This window comes from Chiloscyllium plagiosum, chromosome 12, assembly GCF_004010195.1.
Source record: "Chiloscyllium plagiosum isolate BGI_BamShark_2017 chromosome 12, ASM401019v2, whole genome shotgun sequence".
NCBI lineage: Eukaryota > Metazoa > Chordata > Chondrichthyes > Orectolobiformes > Hemiscylliidae > Chiloscyllium > Chiloscyllium plagiosum.
The window spans coordinates 67,566,854-67,586,308 of NC_057721.1; the positions used below are offsets into that span (position 1 = coordinate 67,566,854).

Sequence of the window (19,455 nt, forward strand, 5' to 3'; positions counted from 1 at the left end):
TGCGGCGGAGTCGAAGTAATTGGGAGAATGGGATGGCGTTTTTACAGGGGGCGGATGGGAGGAGGTGTAGTCCAGGTAGCTGTGGGAGTCGGTCGGTTTGTAGTAGATGTCCGTGTTGATTCTGTCGCCTGAGATAGAAATAGAAGGGTCGAGGAAGGGGAGGGAGGAATCTGGGACTGTCCAGGTGAATTTGAGGTCGGGTTGGAAGGTGTTGGTGAAGTGGATGAACTGTTCAACCTCTTCGTGGGAGCACGAGGCGGCGCCGATACAGTCATCGGTGTAGCGGAGGAAAAGGTGGGGGGTGGGGCCAGTGTAGTTGCGGAAGATGGATTGTTCCACATATCCTACGAAGAGGCAGGCATAGCTGGGGCCCATGCGGGTGCCCATGGCTACTCCTTTGGTTAGGAGGAAGTGGGAGGATTGGAAAGAGAAGTTGTTCAGGGTGAGGACCAGTTCAGTCAGTCGAAGGAGGGTATCAGTGCAAGGGTACTGGTTGGTACGGCGGGAAAGGAAGAAGCGGAGAGCTTTTGAGTCCTTCGTGATGGGGGATGGAGGTGTACAGGGACTGGATGTCCATGGTGAAAATAAGGCGTTGGGGACTGGGGAAGCAAAAATCATGGAGGAGGTGGAGGGCGTGGGTGTGGGCGTGAGCCCCTCCTCCCTACCTTTATCTTAGCCTGCTGGACACACTTTCCTTATTCCTAAAGAAGGGCTTATGCCCGAAACGTCGATTTTCCTGCTCCTCGGATGCTGCCTGACCTGCTGTGCTTTTCCAGCAACACATTTTCAGCTCTGATCTCCAGCATCTGCAGTCCTCACTTTCTCCTCCAACAAGGTCTTATCCTCTGGTAAACCCATGAACAAATGTTTTCGAATTGGTTTCATAGTCTCGATGGAGAGTGTATTTGCACAAGCTGTAGGTGATAGAGAATGTTATAAAATATTGTTCTGATTCTCAGGAATTCTCTGATCGGGCCATGATTTATTGCCTATATCTAGCTGCTTATGAGGAAGTGGTAGTGAGCTGCCTTCTCGATTCGCTGCAGTCCATTTATTATAGTACACCCACAATAAGGAGGGACTTTCAGGAATTTGACGCAATGACATGGAAGAAATGTTCGAGATGGTGAGTGTCTGGAGAGGAACTTTCAGGTGCTAGTGTTGTTTCTGTTGCTCTTCTCCTTCTAAATGGTAGTGACTGTGGATTTGCTGCATAAGGAGAATTGTTGAATTTCTGCAGTGCACCTTGTAGATATTAAGAAACTATTGGTACTGAGCATCAGTGGTGGAGGATATGTGTGAGGATGGGGTGTCAATCAAGCAAGCTACTTTGTTCTGGATAGTGCCAAGCTTCTTAAGTACTGTTGGAGTTGCAATCATTTCACCAAGTGGGGAGTATTCCATCACAATCCTGATTTATGCCTTGTAGATTGGGATCTGGGAAGTTAGAGAGTGAGCTACTTGCATGATACTGAGCTTCTGACCTGCTTTTGTAGTCTTTGCATTTATGTAACAAATCCAGTTTAATTTTTAGTTAATGGTAACCTTGAGAATTTTGATAGTGGGTATTTCAGTGATAGTAAAGTCATTGAAAGTCAAGGGGTGATGGTTGGATTCTCTTGTGCTTGAGATGGTCATTGTCTGGCACTTATATGACGCGAATGTTACTTGAATTGCATTGAATTGAATTGAATTTGTTGTCACACGTACTGAGGTACAGTGAAAAGTTTTGTCTTGCGAGCAATACAGGCAGATCACAGAGTTAAGTAGCATAGATAAGTAAATAATAGGTAACAGCAGCAAAAACAAAAACACAGGTACAGACGAATGTTAAGAGTTTGAGAGTCCATTCAGTATTCTAACAATAGTAGGGTAGAAACTGTTTCAAAACTGGCTGGTGTGTTTGTTCAGGCTTCTGTGTCAGCTCAAGTCTGGATATAATCCAGCTGTTGCTGCATTTGGATGTGGACTGCTTCAGTACCTGAGGAGTCACAAATGATGCTGAACATTGTGCAATCATCAGTGAACATCCCAATGTCTGACTTTAAGATATTGAGAAGGTCATTGATGAAGCATCTAAAGACATTTGAGCCTAGGACACTACCCTGAGGAACTCCTGCAGAGATGTCCTGGAGCTTAAATGACTAATCTCCTACATCTACAACCATGCATTTCTCATGTGTATCTTTTAAAAAATGTGCCATATTTATTTTGACGTGAAGAGTAGATAATAAAGTTGTTTTGCAGGGTGTACAGTGTTAATGTTACTTTGAGCTTATTCCTAGCTCCCTTACAGCTCAGTATTGATGAAAGTTATGACCATCTTAAGCAACTTCCACCAGTTAGTCCTTGTTTATAAACTTGTAATTTGTAGTTTTGCTGAATACTTCAGACCAGTGGTTAATCAAGGCAAATTTCAGATTCTATGAGTGTGATGAACGTTTTGAACACTCAAACTGGGATGAAACAGCATTCATTACTACTTATTATTAGGTCTGTGTGACAGGCTGAGCAGAATGTATCTTTATTTTCTCATGATCTTCTAGCAACATACTGAAAAAGGAAAAAGGAAGGAAACAAATCGAGAAAAGTCAGTGAATAAAGAATTGAACTATTTTGACATTTACAGCTTGCTCACGGCATGCAGAAGTCAGTTTTTCCCATGGGCAGAGTATGTCATTCTTTTGTATATCAGCGAACAGAGTTTAGCTCCACGGACATCTTGGTAACTATTCTGTTTGTGTCAGATGATCTCCTTCTCTGTTACCCTCAGGATATTGAGGAGAGTGAATACCAACATTAGGCCAGTCAAACAATTCTGAAGAAATTAGGTTTGTGTCACTGTGCTCATGTGCAACAGTGCAGACAGATGACTGAACTTGCACTTTATAGATGACAGAAAGCTAATGGAATACGGGCCTTTATATTGAGAGGTCTGGAGTATAAGGATGCAGACGTTATCCTGCAGTTTTACAAAACTCTAGTTAGACTCCACTTGGAGTACTGTGATCCATGCAGGTCCGGCAGCACACCTTAGGAAAGATACTTTGGCCTTGGAGGGAGTGCAATGTAAGTTTACAAGAGGTTAAGTTTATGTGGAGAGATTATACAACTTTTACAACTTATACAAGTTTTCTTTAGAATTTAGATGATTCAGGAGTGAAAGGATGAAAGTCTTCAAGATACTATAGGAAAAGATAGGATAGATAAAGATAAACTATTTCCACAGGTTGGGATTCTAGGACTGGGTAGAATGGCCACAGAATTAGGGAAAGATTATTCAGGATAGATGTTTGGAAACACATCTAAACACAAAGGGTGCTAGAGATTTGGAACTCTCTTCCACAAACAACAATTGATTGCTAGATCAGTTATTAATTTTAAATCTGAGATGGATAAATTTTTGTTCAGCAAAGGTATTAAAGAGTGTGGGCCAAAGGCAGATCAGCCATTATCTCATTGAATGGCAGAACTGAAATTCCTCCCTAATGGCATTGTGGATCAACCCATAGCAGGTAGTCTGCAGCAGTTCAAAAGGCAGCTCACCACCACCTTCTCAAGGGCAACTAGGGATGGGCAATAAATGCACTCTCGCCAGCAACGCCCACATCCCAGAAATGAATAAAAAAATGGAACAGGCTCATAAGGCCAGATGGCCTACTCCTGTTTCTTTGTAACTAAACCAGAAATATTCTTTTCCAGTACTGAGTTCATGGAATCATGCGTGTAAATTTGGTGACATGTTTGTCTACAAAGTGACATCATTCAAAGGTAATCCTGAAAATGTGGCAATGTACTGTTTAAAAGCAGCTTTCGTGCTTTAGGAACTTAGCAACCGCAACAGGCTATTCAGCCTCTTGAGTATGTTGTTGTACACAGGAAGTTAAATGCCTTTTGCCAAATTCCAGTCAGAATTTCATTTCAAACAACCACAAACAATAAAACTCTCTGACCTTCTGGCTGCTCTTATTTATATACTTTTGAAAACCTTTTTGCAAACCGACAAACTGAGTCATGTGAAAATTAAACAACTCATGAGGGCTGAGTAACTCTAAAGAAAACTTGGGGATCAAATCAAAATCTAATGAATGGGTGAAATAATACACTCCATCCTTACAGAGCCTCTCAGGAAAAACTTATACATTTGAATATAATTAATTAATTAGTTCACAACAATCATTTGCATTGTTTACCTTTAACTCTCAGGTATTTAGCATTCTAATAACCTATTAAATACTATTGGATTTGTCTCTTAACAAACAAAAAGAAATGCATATGAAAATATATACAATGATAGGACATTGTATGTCTCCTTATTATAGGTTCTTTAACACCAGTTATTTGCAAAGTTTTGACTATGTGCTTTGGGTCCTTTGATACTGATGTATCTTTATTACATGTGAAGAAAATGGAGTGCCACAAAAGTTATTATATTTAACTTGCCTTGAATTAACATGGTTTAACAGGAAGAATAATGTTGCCTGTCTATCAGAAAATTTATTTTGGAAAAGATGTGTTCAGATGGTTAATGTGATAAAGCTCTTGACTGATTGTTCATACTGTCTGGAACTTCCTCTTGCAATATTTCTGTCCCTCTGGCCTTCTGTCGACTTCAGAAAAGCTCTGTTTGAACAAAATTGTTTGTTGGACCGTTTAATCACTCCCTTACCAGCTGAACATCATTGTTCTCATGGCTGTTTATGAAGTGTATTCTTTTCTTTGTGTTAGATGTGATATGTAAAGATAAGCTGCAGTTAACATTTCTTAATCTGTCTCTCCCCCGGATTCGGATAACAGATAAGGATAAAGATTGGAACTTCTAACTTATTGCAAGTGTCCCTTCTCTGGGCCAGAAAATCTAGGACCAACCCTCACTGGCATAACAGGTCTGAAGAAATTGATCAGCAGTAGCTGCAGGGTGTTGTGATACAGTGCTAGTGTCCCTACCCCTAGCGTAGAAGATCCTGGTTTAGGTCCCATCTGCCCTGGAGGTATACCTGAACCATTTAATTGAAAATGTTTAAAAGGATAAACATCCATAATAATCTAATGGCCGTGCTCATTATTTTAAAAAGTAAGTTGCGAAACCAGATAAGAATTTAGCCTTAGTCGATAAGAATAGTTGAAGGCAAACTAGTGAGTTTAGTTCCACAAAACTGGGATTTCTGAAAGGAAGTGTTTGTTTTTGTTCATTCACAGGATGAGGGCGTTACTGGCTAGGCCAGTATTTATTGCCTAAGCCTAATTGCCCAGAGGGCAGATAAGAGTCTACCACATTGGTGTGGATTTGGATTCATTAAAGACAGGCAATAATGGCAGTTTCCTTCACTAAAGAACATTAGTACAACAGATGGGTTTATTACGGCAGTGGCTTCATACTCATTATTAGGCTCTTAATTCCAAATTTGTATTGAATAGAATTTTCATCATTGCCAGATTCAAAACCAGGTACCCAAACTGTACTTGGATTGTTGGATTAATAGTTTAGTAATAATGCCACCACGCTATCACCTCACTACACAAATAAGCATTGAGAGAGCTAAGGTTTTTATTGTTCCAAGGCTGTGTGGAACACAAGAGGACTATATAAGTTGAGCTTTGATTTCCACACACTCCACATTCTCTCGTAACTGTTTACAATAAATATTTCAAGACTGTTGTCTTTGGAAATAATGTTGCACAATGCATATCTTTGTCTCAGAAAGGAAAACACTTTGAAGAGTCTTCATTTCTCTACTTTTATATTTTATGTTTTGGTTTATTTTTCTATGTTGATGCCAACAAATGGCGACATGATACCAAAAACATTTTTCACTGTACTTTGTAACAAGGTACACGTAACAATAAATAAATCAACTCATTACCATGTTGGTATTTGAGACTCTGCCACTTGAACTGGGGAATTGTTCAAAGCAAGCATATAGTGTTAACCAATTTCCATCATTGTCAATTACCGCTTTCAGCATGTTCAATTGGAGAAAGAAACCATAGTTCCTTGAGTAGTCTAAGGCATGTTTCCAAGTAAATAATATATCACCAACCCAATTTAAGTGTATCTAACCCAGCCATATTTACAAATACCTTTTGTATTTGCTTTTCAGCTGTTGTCCCATTGTGCTTCAGGGCTCACTTTTCCCTATGGCAGCCTCTAATGGAGGCGGTCACTATGACAGTAGATGCTAGCAAAATAGTGATATAGAATAATCACAGGATGCTTTCTCTGTGCAAAATACTCATGTCACTGTGCAAGGATTCTCCTGGAGGGTATTTCTTTTCCACTTTATGTTTCAGTGAGCATCAACATGTTGTTTTCATGTAAACATCCAACAGCATATTGTGGACCGATCACACTAGCACCAACTAAAAGTGATGATAACTATATTCATCATGAATGATATGTTGATATTTTTGAAGTAATTTCTAAAGTATCATTCATAAATATAATTTATAAATTTATAAGTTATAGGGAGAGGCTGAATAGACTGGGGCTATTTTCCCTGAAGCCTTGGAGCCTGCGGGATGACTTTATAGAAGCTTATAAAATCATGAGGGGCATGGATAGGGTAAATAGACAAGGTCTTTTCTCCAGGATGAGGGAGTCCAGAACTAAAGGACATAGGTTTAAGGTGAGAGGGGAAAGATTTAAAAGGCACCTGAGGGATAACGTTTTCATACATAGGATGGGACGTGCATGGAATGAGCTGACACAGGAATAGTGGGCGCTGGTACAATTACAATATTTAAAAGGTATCTAGATAGGTATATGAATTGGAAGGGTTTAGAGGGATAATGGCCAAACGATGGCAAGTGGGATTAGCTTTATTTAGGATATCTGGTCGGCATGGACGAGTTGGACTGAAGGCTCTGTTTCTGTGCTGCATATCTCTATGACTCTAAGTAGGTAACACTGGGACTACACATTCAATGTCTTCTCTCTTACAAGCATATTATCAATGACAAACTCAGCATTTACCATGGTTCCCTTCTTAGGCAAGCTATCATTGCAGATGGTAGTGAGGAAATCTCAGTCCTTCCAGAACCGACACACCTTTCATGGATATTCTAACATATGTATTTCAACTGAAATGAAGACAGCATTGACATTGTTTGGTGGCAAGAGTCTGTCCTGATCAAAAGTACAAATTGAAATGTGAACAAACTTCAGGAGTGCAGTTGGACACTACACAATAATATTCACAGCATTTTCTGATTTTATTTTATATGACAAGCACTGTACCTACTTGATTAACTGACTACTTCCAATCATTTGCAGGTATAAACATTTCTGGGTACAAATCCCTTCTGCTCCAGGAGTGCTGTGTTGTTGAGGTTGATTAAAAATGTCTATCTTCTCAGCATTTAACTATAATTGAAACAAGTTACCTAGTGAGACCATAATTAGAATATTGAGTGCAGATTTCAGTACTTGCTTCAAAAAGCAATTGAGGACAATTTAGAGAAGAATAATGAAGATAATTCTATCAGGGGAGGATCCTAAGATTGATTGCTTTCATCAGAATGGCAAAGATTAATGAAGAACATGCTTGATTCTTTAAAATGCTGGCAGGCATAGATGACTTATATGTAAACAACCTTTTGACCATCACTGCATTAACAGAACAAGCAAATATAGGTTAATAACCTCAAACAAGATTAAAGTGCAGCATAATTTATACGATAACATTCCAAACAAGGGCTTCCAATGTTGTATTGATAAAATTCTTCTAACAAGAATTGGTTGAACATCTGCTTGCGAACAGGATTGAAGGTGTAATAATTATAGCCTGAAATGGAATATGTCAGGTCCTACACTCTTTGAGTACGCTTGTGTGGGGATTGTTATTTTTGGAAGGAAGCCAGGCAGTGTTCAATTGTTTGGAAAGGATAAATCTGCAGCTTTGCCTGATTACAACTGGGCAGTAAATATTCATATCAAATATTAAATAAATGCAGGTGGAGTGCATGATGTGGCAGGTTGGACAATACAGGACTAATGGCTAATAGATGGAAAAAATTAATCCCACAGATGATTTGATGATAGGAGGGAAGTAAAAAAAGGGCTACAATTCTAAGAGCTCTTGTGGTAGATATTTTCCTGATCAGCAACATCATTATTTCAACCCTTTGGGGCAAGTGGGATTTGAACTTGGAATCTTCTTGACTGCCACTGCACCACCATGTTAGCATAGCTGAATATGATTTTTTAAACAAATGACACAGATCTGATATTCCAGCCTTTATTTATTCCATGCTTTATACTTGTGAATGTTTTTAACTGGCACAACATCAATTGTTAAGCAGGGCATCTATTCCAAATAATACAAAGGAAAATAAACCTTAAAATCTCAAATATCACTTTAGGTTGGTTTATTGTTAACTAAGAGAAAGTGAGGACTGCAGATGCTGGAGGTCTGAGCTGAAAAATGTGTTGCTGGAAAAGCGCAGCAGGTCAGGTAGCATCCAAGGAGCAGGAGGTCAGGTCAGGTAGCATCCAAGGAGCAGGAGAATCTCTTGATGGTACATTCCTGAAGGAAGGGCTTATGCCCGAAATGTCGATTCTCCTGCTGCTTGGATGCTGCCTGACCTGCTGCGCTTTTCCAGCAACACATTTTATTTGTTAACTAAGTGTTCTTTGAAGAGCATATTGACATAATCAATTGGATCATATAAAGTTATATGGGAGCATTAAGACCAGCTTCCATGATAAGTGAAAATCTTTGTGGATGATCTGTGAGCTAAGGAGTGTACTAGTTATTGTGGAGATGACACTGCTTCAATATCAGAGTAAATAACACAAAATTATTGTAGTTTAAAATGTTGGATTGAATGTGCTGGAGTCCAGTACATCAGATTTTGGTTGTGGCTCAATTGGCTGCATTTTTGCCCCTGAGGCAAGACACATTTACTCCAGGATTTACCTGTAAAACAACAAGGATGGTAGTCCAGTGCTGAGGGACTGATGCACTGTTTTGTGAATGAGACATTGAACTCAGCCCCCTATCTGCCTTTGCAGGTAGACGAAAAAGCCCTATTGGCACAATTTCAAAGGCCAGAAGAGTTATCCCTGTGCCCTCATCAACATTGGAAAAGCAGATTAACTGGTCATTATTACATTACAGTTTGAAGGAGCTCCTGTGTGCACATTTATCTTGATTTTTCCTGAATTACAATAGTGATTACACTTAAATTAGTTGGCTGTCAAGCTTTGGAATATCTAACGATCAAGAAAGGCACTTTATAAATGCAAATCCTTTTATGTCAATGGAAATTATGAAGCTGGAGTATAGCCACACACTTGGCTGACATCCCATTGGAACAGTTTTAAGGAATTATTCAGGGTTAAATGTCATTAGGGCTCAAAGTACCAATCATATCCTCAATATGTCCCAAATTATAAACAGGTCATATTTTCCCTCTCTATTTTGATTTCCACATACTGTGCATCTTGGCTTGAGAAACTTGTTCCTGAGGAGCTCATGAAGGATTTTGGCCTGAACCTCCCTCTAGGTTTTAATCCTGACTTTTGAACAATATTTGTTTTTTGCTTAATAACTCTCTTGATGGTACAATCTGGGCAACTTGTGCCATTATGATGGTCCATGTTGGGCTGTTTGAGGACTTGCATTCCATCACCTTGAGACACAGCGTACTCGAGTACAATCTATTCTGCCACACTTGCCAACTCAATATGGCATCCATTCCACTTAGCCAAATTCAAGTAAAATGTTACTGTGTCTCAATCTAATGTCAAGTTCCAGCAGTAGAAAAGTAGTTTAACTTGTCTTCCAGAGCAAAGCCTGCAATCTAACTCTCGGAGGAGCAGCCACAGAAAACAAGATGATTCATAGTACTGGTCTGTTCTCCTTCATGGTGGGGAATCTTGCTGTTTTATTGTTAACAGGAACATTGATGGAAAGAACTGGCAGCTTGAGTGATCTTGGCCACAGTTTGACTGCTGAATTTGATAACTTTTGTTCCACAACAGATTTTCCATTCTGGCCTACTTATTGAAAACAAGGTGTAATGTTTCACACTCTTGTAAAACAGAAATAAATATTCAATAATGATTTAATCTAATAAATCATTGATACTAAATGAAAGTGTATCATATGCAATAGCAACTTCTACAGCACTATTTTACTTCTTACAGTGTAAAAAGGCTCTCCGAAAGCCCTTCATGGGAGCATTAATGACGAACTTTGACATTGAATTACATGGGAAGTATTAAGCCAGATGGTCAAGGCTTGGCCAGACAGGTAGACTTTAAGGAGTGTTATAAAGGAGGAAAGACATCGCAGGAAAGGTTTAAGGAGGATATTTCAAAGCTTGAGATATTGACAGCCCAAAGCGTGGCTACCATTATGAGTATCATTAAAATTAGGGATTTGATGAAAATGTATGAATGTGAACAAGTTATTCTATATCTGTAGCCATTCTGTCATTATATTCAAAAATGATGCTCCTGACTTTCACAGATCACTTTCAATTCTCTGCTGACCCAACAACACTGAATTCCTATTAGTCTGGGACATCTGTCTGTTACTTTCAGAACAGATGCTCATTTTGTGGATGCTCATTATTAGTTAACATTCTCCCTGTTAGGGTATTACATATATTACAAACTCCAAAGGGTTTTCCAATTCTATGAAGGAATGTTTGGAAGCTCTTTTTCTGTGTTCCTACAACACAAGGCTATGGTGATATGATGTGCCCTGAAACACAATCCAAGCTGTAAAAATACCCTTGTTTTGTTTGCACTCAATATCATCATCACATCAATCAAATATAGTTATTTTGGTTGTCATCCTTACCCAAGACAAAGACAGCTAATTTCTACATTGAATTCAAAGATTCATATACCTTATTTTTCTTCTGGATTTACAAGTGAAATTCTCAACATTTTCTTAATGTATTTTCCTTCTGCTATTGAGAAATCTGATTAATTTAAGGAGCAATTTGTTCGACATACTGTGTTGCTGTCATGTGTGTGAAGCCAGGAAAATACACCATATGCAGCAGTACTGTAGTCAAATCAATATCCATTTTGGATCTGGATATTTGATTTACAAGCTCATGGTCTTAGACAAGAATAAAGTATAAAGAGAATTGAATTCCTTTGTGTTGTGTTATGAATTATAAATTATATATTATTCATGCCCTCAGGATCTTTACGCTGAAGTTTTTTCTGAAATGAAGTCACTGTTGTTTGTAGGCAACCAATTTGCACATACCATTGTTATACAATCCGCAATAAGACAAATGACGGTTTTGTTTATTATGGATGGAGGGATATTGAGAATAGACAAGACCTTGGTTTAACATCTCATCCTTAGATAACCTGTCTGAGTAATTAATGTTCTCATGACTGTGGATTGGAGCTTGAATTTACAATCTTGTCAATCAGAAGCAAGCATTGAATGACATTGACACCTAGCATTCTATTTACATTTGCAACAGTTGCAATGCTTAAAAAGACTAATATACCTAATGGTTTGTCACCTGGTAACTTCTCATGACCAGTCCAACTCAATATCTACACTATTTGTTGTTTCTTTAGTGAAGTATGGTTACTCACAGAAAGATGGCAAACTTTGAAAGTGCTGGATTTTAAACTGATGTCAATTGTAACAAATGTGCTTGAATTACACTTTCAATGATTGCTCTGCTACCACACTTTTTTTTATGTTGTATCATTCACTGTACAATAACTTTTGTTTGGTTAGCACCTCTCAAATGTTAATTCTGATCTCTCTCTCTCTCTGCACCTTCTGTGTGGCTGTAACACTGTTTTCTGCATTCTGTTCTGCTACTCTAATGCACTTTTTATGGTACGATCTGCCTGTATAGCAAGCAAATTAAAAGCTTTTTGTGATGTATCATTCACCGTACAATAAGATTCATTCGTCAAGGGCATAGGTCAGAGGTAAATGTAGAGTAATAGGGTAGGGAAATGGGTCTGGGTGGGTTACTCTTCGGTGTGGACTAGTTGGGCCAAATGGCAAGATTCCACACTGTAGGGAATCTAATCTAATCTAATTTCACTGTATCTCGGTACATGACAACAATGAATTAATCAATAAACAGATATGCTTATTTACAGTATATAAACTTATAGCTATATATTTAGTCTATTGTGTTGGTTCCAGATTATTCCAATATTGGATAGTTCAAAACCAGAGTGAAACCTGGCTTGTTAGATCCTAACTTTGTCTTTTCCAAGTGTGGAGCTTTGTTACTGAATACATCCACACAAAGCTTTCAATGTACTTTTGGCACCAAGAATAAAACATTATTAAACAAGAAAAAAATGAACAATACAACATTAGGCAAAAGAAGGAGGAAAAAAAAGTTGTTATAGATCTCAGGAAAAGGTTAAATTTCTCACGACCTCTTTTTATCCCAACAATATTCTTATACCCACTCAAACATCAATAAAGATTCACAAATATCTTTACATTAAATCTTCCTGCTCTGACAAAGGTAGGATAGTTATAACCAGCTTTCTTTCAGCAGTTTTCTGACCAGTCACTTCTTCCATTTATCCCTTCATCTGGTAAAACAAACTACCAGCAAAACTCACTCTTACTTTCACAACAAAAATGTGTGTTTCGTGGGGTGGCATGGCGGCTCAGTGGTTAGCACTGCTGCCTCACATTCGATTCCTGCCTCGGGCGATTGTTTGTGTGGAGTTTGCACATTCTCCCCGTGTCTGTGTGGATTTCCTCTGGGTGCTCTGGTTTCCCCCCACAAATCAAAGATGTGCAAGCCAGGTTAATTGGCCACATTAAATTGCCCGTAGTGTCAGGGGTAAATGTGGGGTAGGGGAATGGGTCTGGCTGGGTTGCTCTTTGGAGGGTCAGTGTGGACCCGTTGGGTCGAAGGACCTGTTTCCATACTGTACGTAATTTAAACTCAGTTGTCTAGTTGAATTGCCTCCATCCTGTACACATATTCCATGCAATCTTATCACTTGCAATTGACTGGATTGTTCTGCTTGTCTGTGTTGTTGAGCTACTGCCACTGGCTCATAACAGGTTTTCTTTTTGCCCTACTATATTTAACACACAGAACCACTCACCTCAAAGGTTTAAACATCATTTAAAATTTACATAAAACAAAATGAATCTCTAGACTTAGATTCACAGAGTCATACAAAACAGAAATAGACCCTTCGGTCCAACCAGTCCATGTCAAACATAATCCCAAACTAAACTAGTTCCACCTGTCTGCTCCTGGCCCGTATCCCTCCAAACCTTTCCTATTCATGTACTTATCCAAATGTCTTTTAAATGTTGTAATTGTATCTACATCCACTACTTCCTCAGGAAGGTCATTCCACACACAAATCACCCTCTGTGTAAAAATCTGCCTCTCATGCCTTTCTTAAATTTCTTTCCTTTCACCATAAAGATTTCTCCCCTAGTCTTGAAATCTTCCATCCTAGGGAAAAGATGAACTCTATTCATACCCCTCATTATTTTATAAATTTCCATCAGGTTGCCTCTCATTTTCCCACTCTCCAGTGAAAAATATCCCAGCCTATTCGGCCTTTCTTTATAACTGAAACCTTCCGTACTTCCCAGTAGTAAGTACCCAACTTCACAACACAAGCACCAATATTAAATTAACCTATGTCTGCCACTTCTTAACACATAAAATACAAAACAAAATTTAAACACAAAGTTATGCATTATTCTTAACAATTCTAGATATATACTACATTTCTAAAGGTGAATTGTAATTTACTGCTTTGAAATAAAATTATAGAGACGGGTATTAAGATAATTTTTGTGCTATTTTGTATAACCGTTTTATAGGTAATTTACTCTTATTATTCCTGTCTTAGGGTAGAAGTGATGCCATGAATTAGTTGTGTTAGCTAACATTTTCCTATTGATTTTACAATATTGTTTATGGGTTTTGGAGAAGGATATTAAAAAAATCTATCTTATGTTTCATTCCACTGCTTTTAGCTATCCCCTTAATCTCGTGCTGAATACTGTTCTTCAAACTGAGAGTGCCAACTAAATCAGAAATTAAAACAGAAAATGCAGGTTTGGCAGCATCTGCAGAGAGAGAAAAAGTCAGTGTTTCAAGATGAAGCCTTTCAGTCCTTTCATTCAGAAGCCAACCCCTAGTCTCTGTCAAATTGTATCCCAGTACTTGCTCCCCAAGAGGTTTAAAGTCCAACTTCACTTTCCCAGGGTCATCCTCTTTATATATTGTGCAACAGAATAATATTTTCCATCTTGTTTATAACATAATAGAATGATACAAAGTGAGCTACAATAGAATATAATCCCTACAGTGTGGAAACAGGCCATTCTCTCCAACTGGTCCGCACCAACCCTCCGAAGAGTATCCCACTCAGACCTATCCTCCTACACTATCCCTGAACCCTAGATTTCCCATGGCTAATGCAGCTAACCGATGCATCCTAAACACAATGGGCAATTTAACATGGCCAATCTACCTAATGTGCATATCTTTGGACTGTGAGAGGAAACCAAAGCACCTGTCAGAAACCCACGCAGACATGGGGAGAACGTGCAAACTTCCCACAGCCACTCACCCAAGGGTGGAATCAAACCCGGGTCCTTGATGCTGAGGCAGGCATTGAGCCACCGTGCCACCCCTTGAGGAATCCAAAGATGAAAATGATTCCAAACACTGTGAGATTTCTGAACTGAGCTGAAAAGCAGAGATGGTGGAAAAAACCCAATGAGCAAGCTATTTGAGATTATTACTAGGTCATTCTTAGTTTAACTCCTGGAAGAGACATAATATATGAAATAAAGATGGGGGAAATAGAAATGGAAAACACTCCCAAAAACTTGATTATTAAAGACTTGCCTAAACTACAAACAAATTACACAACATAACATCATATATCTATTGAAGAGAAGAAGCTCTAAATATTAACTCTATCTCAATTGTTGCCAATCAACAACACAAAAATTCAAATTTTGCACCAATAATATGAATTTGAGTCTTTTGCACTACAACATTTGAATCAATCATTGATTGGGGTTAACCAATAGAGGAGAAACAATATTAAATTTCCTTAAAAACTTACAGACATAAGTGGCAATTTTTAAATTGCATTGTAAATTAAGGTGGAAAATGACATCTCAATAGCTTAGTCAAAGATTGAGGTGCTCTAGGAGACTGTCAGATTTTATCTGCATATCTTTCTTTCTGACAGGAAGCACTATCAGTAGTCAGTGAAGACCAATCCTTATTTGAGTGTGCCTACGGAACATCTCACCTAGCGAAAACAGAAATGACAGCGTCTTCATCAAGCGACTATGGGCAGACCTCAAAGATTAGCCCCCGTGTTCCACAGCAAGAGTGGTTGGCACAGCCACCGACCAGAGTGGCCATCAAGATGGAGTACAACCCAAATCAGGTCAATGGATCCAGGTAATGAACTTATTCAAGGAGTTGATTCAAAATGTTATTTGGACACTGTGTACCAGATACTTCCAAAATTATAGAATTACTTCAACTTATATCTTTCACTTGCTGAACTGCATTTTAATTCAGTCATGGCTGATGTATTTTCTAAATGCTAAATATAAAAGTCATACCAAAATGATTTTGAATGGTTGTACAAAACTGGAGTATCTCTGGGAAAAAGACACATTTTTGCCAAGATTTTTCATCCTGTACACATAAAATCATACAATGTGGAAGGGGGTCTTTGGCCCAACAATTCCACCACCAAAGATATACTGCTACCTATGCTTTTGTAACTTTCCCATGCTAGGCTCAAAGCCTTGTAAGTCACATTACTTAAAGTGCTCATCCAAGAACTTTTTAAAGGTTCTGTTTTTGCCCACCTCAACTACTCTCCCAGACTCCCACCAGCCTCTGTGTGAAAAAAGCTTTCCTCATATCCCCTCCTACCTTTCACATTAAAATTATGCATCCTAGTTATTGATCCTTTAACAAAGGAGAACACTACTTTCTAGTCACCCTGACCACGCTCCTCACAATTTTGAACACCTCGATCAGTTTCCCCTACCCTAACTTTCTCTGCTCCAAAAGAAGCAACCTGAGCCTATCCAGCCTCTCTTCATGGCTAAAATGCTCCATCCCAGGCAACATCCTGGTGAATCTCCTCTGCACTCCCTCCAGTTCATTCACCTCTTTCCTATAGTTTGGTGACCAGAACTGCATGCAGTACTTCAGCTGTGGCCTAATTATAGCTCTGAGTTGAAGTTGAGTGTCTGCTTTGATTCTCACAATCTCACAAGGCTCAAAGGCAGGACAGAGTTGCTTTTGTTCTCTGATGGATCAGATAGTGATTACATTGCCACCTTCACAACTCAAGCCAAGTAAACTAAGAACATTCAAGTTCAATCACAAGTATTACATTATCAGATCTCGCCTCGGTGGTGATAAAGGCAAAATTGACTCTGCATCTCAGGATCAGTTGAGAGACAACTGTCTATGTGAACTCAAATTCTGAATGTCATCCAATGGGTCTCACAGAGAAATGTATTATTGTGAGTAGAGCAAAGAAACAGAATCAGTGTCATGTCCTATTGTTGTCTAGTTAACTAGCACTTGATTCCGACTCATACATGGAAGTTATGTTTGGTATAGAACGATGTTTAGTAGCTGTGGAACAGGTATCTGGAATTAACGGCACCATCTTCAGAAAAGGAGGGATAGGTTTTTTTTTAAAAAACGTGCGAGAAGTTTCCTCAGAATAACTTCAAGGGGGAAATCTACCATTGAAGTTTATAGTTTATGATTCATTTGAATCTTTCGTTATATTAACCTCTTGTAATCATTGCCAGAATTCTGCCGACACCACATTTAGCAAATAAAAAAAAGACACTATGTGATTGTGTCAGAGCTTTTAACAGCATGGAAAGAGACCCTTCAAACCATCATATCCATGTCAGTCAGCAAGCATCTATCTATTGTAAACCCATTTTTCCAACATGTGTTCATCTAGATACTTTTTAAATATTGCGTGGGTTCCTGTGTCTACCAAAACTTTAGACAGTGAGTTCCAGATACCCACAAGAAAATAAAACTTTCCTCAATTCCTCTCTAAAACTTCTCTTGACTTTAAAATGGCACCCCCGGTTATTAACTCCTTCACTAAGGGGAAAGGTTTATCCCTATATACTCAATCCAAGTCCCTCATAACTTTGTACAGGTCAATAAGGCTCCCCCTCAGCCTTCTCTGCTCTGAGGAAAACAGTCCCAGCCTATCTGGTTTCTCTTCATAGAGAGTCCAGCCCAGGTAATGTCCTGATGATTCTCTTGCACACTCTCTTTCCTGTTGTGTGGCAACCCAATGTGCACAATGTATTCCAACGATGGTAATATACACTGCCATCATAACTTCCTTGCTATTGTATACAATGCCTTGACTAATAAATGCAAGTATCCCATATGCCTTCTTAACCTCTTTATCTACCTGTGCTACTGCCTTCAAGGATCTATGGTCATGTACACCAAAATCCCTCTGATCCCCTGTACATTTTTGGGTGTTACCATTCAATTGTACTCCATTGCTTGTTAGTTCTTTCAAAATGCATCACCCAACACTTTTCAGGATTAAATTTCATATACCACTGACCAGTCTGTCTGACCAATCTGCCTATATCATCCTGAAGTCTAAGGCTTTCCTCCTTGATATTTACCACAACACCAATTTCCATGTCATCTGAAAATTCAACAATCATACCTCCTAAGTTCTAGACCATTAATGTACACAACAAACAATGAGGGACCCAATGCCAAATCCAACATCACACCACTGGACATTGGTTTCCAGTCAGAAAAACACACTCCTTCTAACTACCAAGTCAATTTTGGATCCATTGGCAAATTGCCCTAGATCCCATGAGCTCTTAGCTTCTTAACTATATGACATATGCCATATGACACCTTGTTAAACGCCTTAGTGAAAGTTACATCAACTGCACTACCCTCATCTACACATTAAGCCACAGCCTTGAAAAATTCAATCACACTTGTTAGACATGATCTCTTCTCGACAAAATCATGCTGACTATCTTTGATTACACCATTCCTCTCCAAGTGAGCATTAATTCTATCCCTTGGAGTTTTTTCCAATGATTTCTCTACAAGAGATGTTAGACTCATTGGCCTATAGTTTTCTGGTTTATCCCTACCACCCTTCTTGAATAATAGCACCACATGAACTGTCCTCTGATCCCCTTGCACCTTTGCTATGGCCTGAGAGGAGTTGAAATTTAATGTCAGAGTCCCTGCAATCTCCTCTCTTGCCTCCAACCATAGCCTGAGATACATCTTCTCTGGGCCAAGGGATTTATCCATTTCATGTTGGCCATGCATTCTCACTATTATGCTTTTGAATGACTCCCACTGCTCTAACGTGAATTTTCTTGCAAGTAGCTGATTCCAGTCCAATTTGGCCATATCTTGACTTAGTATGTTAAAATCAGCCTTAGCCAGTTCAGAATTATTTCCAATTTATCTTAACCGTTATCCATAATTCCTTAAATGTTAGTGATTTCTGGTCTCTATCACCAAAATGGTCTCCCAATAACATACCTACCACCTAATCAGTGTCATTCCCTAAAATTAGGTTCAGCACAATCCACTCTCTTGTAGTACTTTCTACCTGTTGGCTTGAAATTAAGGGCTTATGCCTGAAACATCAATTCTCTTGGTCCTCAGATGCTGCCTGACCTGCTGTGCTTTTCCAGCACCATACTCTTGATCTTGAAAAAAACTCATGGATATATTTTAAGAATTCCATACCCTCTAAGCTTTTCACATTTTGTCTATCCCACATTAGGGAAGTTGGAATCCCCTATTATTACTATATTATTTTTATACTTAGAGTCATAGAGTCATCGAGATGTACAACATGGAAAAAGATCCTTCGGTCCAACGTCCATGCCAACCAGATACACTAACCTGATCTAATCCCACCTGCCAGCACCCAGCCCATATCTCTCCAAACCCTTTCTATTCATACACCCATCCAGGTGCCTTTTAAATGTTGCAATCATACCAGCCTCCACCATTTCCTCTGGCAGCCCATTCCATACAGGCACCACCCTCTGTGTGAAAAAAATGTCCCTTAGGTCTCTTTTATGTCTTTACCCTCTCACCCTAAACCTATGCCCTCTAGTACTGGACTTCCCACCCAGGGTAAAAGACCTTGTCTGTTTACCCTATCCATGCCCCTCAGGATTTTATAAAACTCTATGAGGTCACCCCTCAGCCTCTGACACTTCTCTGAATGTTGCCAACATTTCTATCTTTCTATCTGTCCCTGTCTATAGTGCATCCAGCAAAGTGGTTTCCTTCTTTTTGTTTCTGGGTTCTATTCATATGGCCTCATTTGAGGAACCTTCTAAGATGTCATCCCTCCTTACTGCATTAATTGACTTCTTGATTAATATTATGATATTAACTCCTCTTTTATAGAATCCC

General features: G+C 39.0%; 1 protein-coding gene across 8 annotated transcripts in view; it reads left to right on the forward strand.

The window, feature by feature from the left end:
* The window catches only part of erg (ETS transcription factor ERG), a 262,777-nt gene that overhangs the window by 156,544 nt on the left and 86,778 nt on the right, over positions 1–19,455 (forward strand). For all 8 annotated transcript variants that reach the window (XM_043701331.1, XM_043701336.1, XM_043701330.1 and 5 more), the window contains one exon: positions 15,206–15,423. In XM_043701331.1, coding sequence (XP_043557266.1) covers positions 15,206–15,423 — 218 coding nt within the window. The remainder of the gene's footprint in view (positions 1–15,205; positions 15,424–19,455) is intronic.